Genomic DNA, 10,436 nt, shown 5'->3' on the forward strand with positions numbered 1-10,436 from the left:
GTTTTCGTCTCGTGCCATGTGTTCCCTGTGCCCTGCCTTTCCTCCATGTTAATTGTATGATTGTCTGCAGCCGTGTCGTGTCTCGTCAGTGTTGTCAATTACCTCGTGTATTTAAGTCCTGTGTTTTGAGTTCTGTTTGTCGAAAGCGTCAAGGTCCCTACCCGATGTCGATACCCTGTGTTTATTCTGCCTGCCTGTTTTTTTTTCATTTAATCTCTAGTTGTGTGCTCTCGTGCTTACCACACAATCGTGACACCTTGAAAGAGTTAACATATGGTATCAGATGTAAATTAATGATATATTTCTCTTAATTTTACTCTTACCTTGTTAATTTTGCTTAAAACCCATGCTCGGCCATCTACAGAGAAACTGTTGGGAAAAGACAAATGACCAGCAATTTTACAGCACTGTTCAGTGTATACCTGGGGTAAAACAGTAAACCGGTTTACAGTAAACAAGTAAAATTAAATACAGTAAAAATATAAATGCCAGTAAGGAGTAATTCACATGATTCATTTTCAAATATTGAATACAATTAAGGCAACATACATTTTAGGGGTTTAAGCTAAAAAGAAATACGATGGATACAGGCGTATTGCATTACAAGAAATATTTGAAATTGTAAATAAAGCATAGGACAATGATTATGGAGTCAAAACTGCTTTACTGCTGGGTATAACAGCTAATAAAACAGCTTACCTCCTGTGTACTGAGGTCTGTGTGATGAGAAGGCTGTTGTTCTAAATATATATAAAAAAATATATATATTCTTCAGTTTAAGGCAAGTTCCACTAATGTTGTGGCTTGTAGATAACATTCATTTCTTAATATTTACATGCTTTACAGAAGGAGATTACCAACACATTAGTGCCTCCAGCTGGTGAATTAATGTCATTGGGTTTGTTGCGGCTACCAGAATATTTTAAGTTAGGCTTACTCACAGGAGCGTAGCAACGTGGGGGACGGAGGGACCTGTCCCCCTCATGTTTTGAAACAGGCGATTCTGTCCTTGATATTTAGCAAATTTACTATTGTGAATATAGGCCATCATTTGCACCCTTAAATTCCAGATTTTTAAATACCTAGTTGTGTGTCTCTCAACCAAATAGTGTCCTGTCCTAACAAACCATACATCAATGGAAAGCTTATTTTTCAGCTTTAAGATGATCCAGCCCTAGTCTCAATTTAAAAACTGACCCTTATGACTGATTTTGTGGTCCAGGGGGGTGTATTACAGAAAGATCCTTATTTTAAAATCTTATCTGTTGGGCAACCCTGGTAATTTCAGTTAGGAACACATTTAGGAGAAAAGCTATTACAGAACAACATTTCCTATACGCATTATCCTATCTTAACTAGAGATAGGAAAGAGGCATTACAGAAACCTCCTAACTTGATAAAAAAACCCCTAAAAACTGTCTTAACTTCAAAATCAAACGGGAAAAAGCACTTACAACTGCACTGTCAAACAATGTTATTATTTATTACTCGTTGAAAATGAAGATTGACGACGTTGAATGGTAGGGAAGACTCCTAATGGACCCTGAAGATGAGTTACATTTTGATGATAAAACACATGAGTACACACTGCGGCGTATCACCGTTAGCACAGGAACTGCACGACCAACTGAAGTGTCGGTTATTTATTAAATTTTTGCTAAATGGCCTCTAGCTGGGCCTATAGTAGCCATTAGCTGCAGGTTAGCAAACCAAGGCTCCAGATACTCAAACTAACTCAAGGCGCATGGACCCATTATTGAACACGGTTGCTGATCATCCATCTAACGCCAGCTCGGACCAGCTAAAACCGTGTTCTTGCTGTCTTTGTAGACTGGGTTTTTATTGCAGGGTGGATTTGGACAGTTTGGTCAGATGTCGTTGTAATTACCGGCTGCTCCAGACCTGAATCCATCACTGCACATGAATCTGGCATTAACTGTGGTATCCACTTACCTCTAGTCTGGGGTTGCCTAGCGCTGTGACCACAGTAACCAAGCAACATCAGAATTCGCATATTACACTGCAGTCAAGGTCTTACCTGAGTGGGCACTGTTATGGATGCTCCAGCCACATTTAGAAAACTATCTCAGTTAATATGAGCAGGTTGTGTCAAACAAATTTGGTTCAAAACTACAGCTTTTTGTAAAAGCACTAAATGTCATGTAATAAAAAGCATAATTTCTTATAAGACAGTTTTCTGATTGCTTCAGGTTGATTCAGTTTTGATTCATTTTTAGTTCTGCATCATTTTTATTTATTGATTTAGACTTCAGAAGCAAATGCACAATAAACCACCGTGTATGACCCTTGCCAGATGAACAAACCCATTTTAGGCAGTTTACATGACCCTCTATTGTTATGAGGTTATTAAGCATAAATTGTGTAAGGTAGTGCATGCAAACACACTAAGGTCACGCATAAATGGTTAAAACAGTGTCTTTAATTGGAGGAAAGGGTAAATGATTTAAACAATACCGACACCTGGATTTCTGCACATTATCTGGATTTCTCTTTTTGCATGTTAATGCCTTTATCAGTATTCTGTCAGCTTGTTCAATGAACTCACGCCTGACTGTGAAATCATTCTGAGGTCAAGACTGGAGAAGAATGCGATAAATTTTGAAATCGCATGTAAACATGTTTTTCTAGCGTTTCTGGTTAATTGATTTGCATCTAAACGTGTTTGTATAATGAGCTGGTTTTTGATTCTTATCGTTGTTTTGTCCATATAAATGCAATCATTAGCTTTGTTCTAAAACCAGACAGATGCCTTGCTGTCTAATGCCTAGACAGACATCCAACATCTGGTTAAATATCTTGATGATTTTAGATAGGTAATGCTGGTCAGTTACTAATTCAATCTGGAGACATTTACTCCGAATGTGCCTTAAAAAGCAATGTATTTTATGCAAAATGTGGTTCTATCGTACTTATGTCTGCATAAACACTAAAACTTACAATAATGATGTATGGACAGCATTAAAAAAAAAAATCATTTACAAACAACTTTACTAGAAACAGTTAGTTAATTTAAGTTACCCATGCATTCGGACTACTTTTTAGATTACTTTTTATCTAACTTCTTCTAAAAATAAAAATGGAACGTACCATACTGTTAAAAAGCAAAGAGAAACAACAATATATTCCCTTTTTATATCATCATCATAAGATGCATTAAACATTACATTAATGTAAGAATTTTATTATAAATTTTATTTTACTATTACTGCTAATATATAAAATCTGACATTTTTACATTGATCACAGTTCAGAAAACCTTCATTTGATGTATACTTATAATATAAAAAATGTGCTGGTAGACATTAATATTGAGGTTTAAACTAGTCATTTAAATGGTTAACTTATTATTGGGTTTTCTCAAAAATAACTCTCAGAAGAAAAAGAAGCTCAACAAGCTATCAGGTTGAAGGCAGATATTGTACAGCTTGGTGAGTGGCACTGGTCACTGGGTCAGAACAGCGGGAACCGTGTGAAATGTGAAATCGAGGTGGCGGCATCAAACTGCAGAGCGATATCCATTAAAGGAGAAATGAAAAGTCAAGATGGCGATGTTGAAGTAGTTTAGCTCCCACGCCGCTAATGCTACGAAGGCTAAATCATATGAAAGCTACCGCTGATCACCACTCGAAGAGGTGTGTGTGTTTTGTATGTAGATATATTCACATGTTTGTGCATCAGCTGCCAAATATATGCTGCCTATGCAGAAACGCACACATACTATATATGACTGACTGGGATCTTGTGCAATTAAGCATTTTCCCTCAGAAGTGTGTGTTTGCGCACGTGTGTGTGCTGTCGAGTGCGGCTGAGACAGGATTTTCTCACCACCCTAAAAATAACCACGGGTGACCTGGGAGAAATCCAATCCCCACATCCAATTGTGGCAGACGAGGCTGCTCTTAACTACTTCAAAAGGTAGAGTGATGAGATTTCAGCCGATCGATACCGCGCCGGGGACCGAACCACAGCGCCTGGCCCCGAAGTGCTCGCCTGTTTGCCTCTCATCTGTAAGCTCCTGTGTTAGCACTCGAAAATACTTGGCATGTCCAAACCTTCGCTTGTAAGTAGACTAACCTTGGGACCCCCTCTTTAGGGACATTGTCAGGTCGTTGCTCTCACAAATTGTCTCAGTGTCTACTTCACACTCTCCATTTAAATCCACAGGTAAACAGATATTCACACTTTTACAAAGGAAGGGAAAAGGGAGCTAAACACAAACGAACGCAGCCTGATTGTTAAAATCGTATCATCGAGTCAGAAAAAAAGAACTGTTTGCTAGAACTAGTATATTGTGAACACAAAACGGTCTTGACTGAGACAATAATGACTCAATATTGTTGCATCAGGATTATATGGTCCCACATAAAGACATTTATCACTGGTATTTATCACAATAACACCATGCAATATAAGACGTCCTTGTGTTTTTCTATTTTAGTTTATTTTTATTTATTACTCTGCCCAATAAAGCTGAAACACTGGCCAATTTAGTGTTTCAATGGCTACATTTGAGCAGCCTGGTGGCCAATTTTCATTGATCACATTCCACCAATAAGAGCAGAGTGTGAAGGTTTAATTAACAGAGTAATAGCACAGTTTTGCTTAAAATATTACAATGCACACAACATTGTGGGTGACAGATCAGAGTTCAAAACAGGAAAGAAATTGTTGGTGCACGTCTTGAGCCAGACAGCAATTATTTTTGATGTATCAAGTGCCACGGTATCCAGGGTAATGTCAGCATACCACCAAGGGACGAACCACATCCAACAGGAGTAACTGTAGACGCAAGAGGAAGCTGTGCTAACCAGGATTACATCCAAAAAACATAAAACCACAACTAACCAACTCACCGCAGAATTAAATGTGCACCTCAACTCTCCTGTTTCCACCAAAACTGTCCATCGGGAGCTCCACAGGGTCAATATACTTGGCTGGGCCGCTATAGCCAAACCTTTGGTCACTCGTTCCAATGCCAGACATCAGCTTCAATGGTGCCAGCAGTAAAAAATCTTTGGCTGTGGACAATGTGAAACATGATGTTCTCTGATGAGTTCACTAATGTGTCTTTCCCACATCTGTAAGTTACGGTGTGGAGAAGCCCCAAAGAAGCGTACCAGCCAGACTGAAGCATGGGGGTGAAACAGTGATGGTTTAGGTTTAGGAGGACCATGTGCACCCAGTGATTCAAACATTGTATCCTGAAGGCGGTGCCATGTATCAGGATGATAATGCACCAATACACACAGCAAGACTGGTGATGGAGTGGTTTGATGAACATGAAAGTAAAGTTGAACATCTCCCATAGCCTGCACAGTCACCAGATTCAAATATTATTGAGACACTTTGGGATGTTTTGGAGGAGCAAGTTAGGAAACGTTTTCCCCCACCAGCATCACGTAGTGACCTGGACACTATTCTGCAAGAACAATGGCTCAAAATCCTTCTGGTCACTGTGCAGGACTTGTGTCTGTCATTCCCAAAATGATACTGTATTGGCCGCAAAAGGCCCTACAGCATGCTAATGAATAATTGTGGTCTAAAACTAGCCATTTCAGTGTCATTGTCCAACCCCTGTATATATACACACATATACACACATATGTAAATATATACAAAATTTAGACTGTACACTATCAGAAATAAAGGTACAAAAACTGTCGCTGAGGCGGTACATGTTTGTACCTAAAAGGTCCATTTTAGAACCTTAAAGGCACATATTAGTACCTAAAGTGTACATATTTGAACCTAATAGGTACAAAAGTGTACCTTTTAAAAAAGGTACCTCCCCAGTGACTGCCTTTGTACCTTTATTTCTGAGAGTGCATGCTGTATGTGTGTGTGTGTGTGTATTTATATATACATAATAAATATACACAGTACACACACATATATATTGTAAAAAAAAAACTACAACTTTATTTTGAAGGTGATTAATTGCTATTAATCTGTTGACAGCACTAAAAAATACTATGAAAGTCAATGGTTACTTTCAAAATATCTTTTGGGTTAAACAGTGTTAATTCTGTTAAAAATAATTGTCATCAATTGCATTTTTTTCACAGATGAAAATGAGACAATTAATTAAAACTAATGAAAATCTATTGACATTTTTGGCGACAAATACAAATGACACTGAAACTTTAGGAAGGGGTGATTTGGTGATTTTTATATTTTTGGGGAAGCTATCCTTTTAAACATTAGATTATATAAAGAGATTCAACCTAAAATCTTAAAAACTGACCAGAGGGCATATTAAAGTGCCCCTATTATGAGTTATGAATGGCTAAAATTTTAAAAACACAAAAACTAGTTCAGCTATTAATTTTTTCCAAACCCCTCTAGCTTCTAAACCTCCTAAAAAGCGGCACCAAGTGGCAAAGATTGAATTAGCATTTTCATTCAGACCAACACGGAGCGTTTTTCAGAATCCATTCATCTGATCTCCGGGTCTGGTGGTAATTATTTTAACTGTATCTTAGCATAGATCACTGAATCTGATTAGACCATTAGCATCAATCTTAAAAAAAAGAGTTTTAATATACTCTTCTATAGATACGTTGTGTACTAAGGCCGATGGAAAATGAAAAGTTGTGCTATGTGATATTGCCCATGCTGCACCTATTATTACGCCAGAATGAGAGTATACTTCCTAGTTATATTGGCCTAGGAGGTCACAATTTTTCATTTTCAATCAGTCTATTTTCAAAAAAGTGGAGTGTTTCTTCAAGCAAAGCTATTTGGCGACTGTCGATGGGAGCATAGATTGCGATACAGATGAATACCGCAGTCATGTAGGAACGCCTACCAGCAGCTGAGCGCACAATGCCATTTGACCTCCATCAATTTAATCACTGTCAGTACAAGCGCCTCACGGAGGTGGACACTTGACTCCAATGGTTTCTGGTTGTCGTTTGGACGCTGACACGGTTTTGCTTTAAAACTGTCACTCACATTGTAGGCATCCTATCCCTTGCTAAATTACCGACTAAGAATGATTTGTTTTAAGAAGTGCTAATGGGATGCCATGTTCCCCGCCGCTGATCGTGACCGTCGCCGTGATGGCTGACAAAATGATATGCTTTTCATCAACACCAAGCCTGTCATTTCGCTCTAGTGTTTTGAGTAGTCAAAAGATCTCTCTGTGCTGGTGCCCAATTTTGTTTCAGATCATAAATGTGCATTAATATAATTTCTCAGAGCGGCTGACTCATAGATGTGAGGTTATATTCTTTCTAAAATGGTAATTTTGATTAAAACACCCAATCGATACTGTGAAAATTATTATGCTTTGGTGGAATCATTTATCTGTTGCTTGGTTAATTAATGTCCATCTAAAGATGCTTGTGGTTCAGGTGAAATTGCCTTTATGTGCCAGTAGATCCAGCAGTGATACAGCACTGATTTGCTTTTATGTGAAGTCATTTAACTGTACTAAATGGAGCATAATTTGTATGTCTGCTTTTTACGATCTTTGTTCAGTTTTAATGAAGTCATAACCCCATCGGCGGGAAAGAGGGCTGTTAAAAAGGAACCAAAGGGAGGTTCTGTGATCGTACAGTGTCAGAGGATAAAAAAAATTTGTATGCACCCTTTTTACACCATTTTTCAAAGTGTGGCAGAACCGAATTGACATGCACGATGACAAGCTGTAAGAAAATTGGTTCAGAACTCTATAATAACAGACTTGCAGTGAGCTTACTTGCTGTAATTGTTAAGGAGTCACAAATGCTTCATATAGCGGCTGATAAAAAAATTAGGGTTGAAAAAAAAGGCTACATTTATTTGGTCAAAAATACATTTAAAACTGTATATTTGTGGTCATTACTCCAGTCTCAAAAAGAACAACAACGAATGGAATGAAATGAAAAAAACGTTTATTTTAAATTAAAATGCTTGTTAACCTTATAAATATCTCTGCTGTCACTTTTAATCATGTAGCGGACCCCGTCCGAATGATGGCCGAAACTTTTACTGATGTTTCCAGACTTTTATTTCTGTTCCCTTTCGTCTTCAGAAATCACCGTAAGAGCTGAACAAAGTGATACAAAACGTATATCAACATTACCTGACATATTCAGCGATGCTGACAAAAACACTTGTATTAAATCAACAGCGTATAAAAAACACAAACCTTATGCCTTTTCGGGGGGTTGCTAAATAAACTTGTTACATCTCTTTCGTGAACGAGTTTTAAGCCGTAATGAAGCGTTCACTCTCCCATTCCCCTTCTCTCTTTAGCGCCGTGCGTTGTGAAAAGCTGATTTTGTTTCAAAATAAAAGTCCCCCATAAACAACGAAAATAATTTGGTCATTAAACATTAAATATTACAAAGGCAACACCAAACAAAATAAATTAAAATGAACTCTTATTAAAGCCTGTTACACTCCCACCAAATTATCAATGTTTCTCAAACATGACTAATTTCACTTATAACTCTTGTGTGCATCAAGTTCAATAAAGTCCTTTTGAAGATGCATTCACTCCGCTTCCAATAATAAGACCAACTTCTGAGCTGGCCTTTCTATTATTGAGGTTTTCACAATCGTTCTCCTTTCTTGTTTAGTTCTTTGTCACCAAGTGCTATTTTGGCCTTTCTTACCAGTCCATCTGAACTCAGAACAGTCTCAGTAATCCTTCCAAGCCTCCATTCACTCCTTGGTAAGGTTTCATCAATATCCATGACTATGTCACCAATTTGAAAGTTCCTTTTTGGAGCATGCCAGCATTGTCGAGCAGCGATGTTGTGGAGATACTCTTTTTTCCATCTGCTCCAAAACTGTTCAGTAAGATACTGCACACGTCTCCATCTCTTCCTCATATACACATCCTCTCTTATGAACTTTCCTGGTGGAGGTAGGGCTGTGGTGGATTTCATGGTAATCAGATGATTAGGTGTGAGTGGTTCTAAGCTCTTGGGGTCATTCAGGTTGTCAACTGTAAGGGGTCGACTATTGATTATTGCCATGGCTTCATAAAGCAAGGTGCGCAATGAAGCATCATCTAGCCTGCCTGCTGAAAGGGTGATGGTAGCACTAAGAACACTCCTTACAGTTTTGATTTGCCGTTCCCATACACCCCCTGCATGACTAGAATGGGGTGCATTCAAAACGAAATCACATTGTTTGTCGGTCAAAAAAGTAGTGAGCCTTTCTGGATCGAGCTCCTGCAGTGCCAAGTTCAGTTCGTTCTTTGCACCTACGAAATTGGTACCTTGGTCACATCTGATCTGTCGTACCGTGCCTCGAATTGCGATAAAGCACCTTAGACTGTTAATAAACGCATCTGTGGACATATCTTCTAACATTTCTATATGAATAGCTCTTGAACACAGACATGTTAGAAGCAGACCATACCGTTTGTGATGTTTCCTTCCTTCTTTAGTCACAAAAGGACCAAAGCAGTCCATTCCACAATACATAAAAGGTGGAGAAGGCTCTACGCGTTCTGAGGGAAGATCGCTCATCCTTTGTCCTTCAGCAGGTCTTCTCAGTCTTCTACATGTTTACACAGTTGCGAATGTAAGATGAGACCGCTCGATTTATTCCAGGTATCCAATAGCCACACGATCTGATTTCATTTGTTGTGAAACCCTTGCCTTGATGTTTTACAGTTTCATGACAGTGTGCTATTATCAACTTGGTTACATGATGCTCTTTAGGAAGGATTAGTGGATGCTTAAATGAGTCAGAGTCCGATGAGCGATTTAGTCTACCCCCACTTTGATCATACCATCTTTGGCATCTATGAAGGCATCCAAGTAATGAAGTTTACTGTTACTTGGAAGTTGTTTTCTCGATTCAACAGATCAATCTCTTTCTGATACGTTTGCCTTTGTACTCTCTTAGAATCAAGCATCTAGCATCCTCTTGTTCACTTACAGAAGCCGTGAACTTGCTTTATCCTCTTGATCCATCTCAGAAGACGTGCAATGGCTTTGTAGCTTTAGACCAAGAAGAGAACTTGGATAAGTGATCCACAAGATCTTTACTTTCTGTGGTCTTCGTTTGTAATGTCTGAATTTTCTACTTACTTCAGGTCTCCTACTGGGAGATCCAGCACAACATCTGAGGTTGTTATTTCCCTTTCCCACAAGAATGAGGACCAGAGAACCAGTTAGATGAGAGCAGTTCATTTATTGTCCTTCCTCTAGAAGCAATGTCTGCTGGATTTTCATCCGTTGGGACATACAGCCATTGTTCAGGTTCTGTACTTTGACGTATTTTTTGAACTCTATTGGCTACAAACGTGTGAAAACGCATTTAGCGTCATTATTTATGTAACCAAAACCACCTTTGAGTCAGTCCAAAAGAATTCGTCAACATTAGTGAGGTTAAGCTTCTTCTCTGAGCATATTGCTCATCCTGACTGATACCACAGCTGCCGTTAACTCTAGTCTCGGTATAGTAATGAT

The 10,436-nt window shown here is 38.6% G+C and overlaps 1 protein-coding gene across 2 annotated transcripts; it reads right to left on the bottom strand.

Annotated features, from left to right (window-relative positions):
- Nucleotides 1-7,957: 7,957 nt before the first annotated feature.
- LOC122323011 lies at nt 7,958-9,522 on the bottom strand. 2 transcript variants are annotated; one of them, XR_006246932.1, is made up of 3 exons: nt 8,625-9,522; nt 8,156-8,281; nt 7,958-8,053 (listed from the first exon to the last, which is right to left on the bottom strand). XR_006246932.1 is itself a non-coding variant. In XM_043216622.1 (2 exons), exons 1-2 carry the CDS (start codon nt 9,486-9,488, stop codon nt 8,234-8,236), a joined length of 912 nt encoding a protein of 303 aa, XP_043072557.1. In that variant the 5' UTR covers nt 9,489-9,522; the 3' UTR covers nt 7,964-8,233. The 2 variants fall into 2 exon arrangements, 1 of the variants encoding a protein (XP_043072557.1); XM_043216622.1 differs by having other exon boundaries at nt 7,964-8,281.
- Between the last annotated feature and the right edge of the window lie 914 nt (nt 9,523-10,436).

Source organism: Puntigrus tetrazona, chromosome 18 (assembly GCF_018831695.1).
Source record: "Puntigrus tetrazona isolate hp1 chromosome 18, ASM1883169v1, whole genome shotgun sequence".
NCBI lineage: Eukaryota > Metazoa > Chordata > Actinopteri > Cypriniformes > Cyprinidae > Puntigrus > Puntigrus tetrazona.

Coding starts and splice junctions, on each gene's coding strand:
- LOC122323011 (XM_043216622.1), bottom strand. CDS start 9,488: ATGAGCGATCTTCCCTCAGAACGCGTAGAGCCTTCTCCACCTTTTATG. Junction 8,282..8,624: donor TTCTGAGTTCAGATGGACTG/GTAAGAAAGGCC, acceptor AAACAAAATCAG/CTTTTCACAACGCACGGCGC.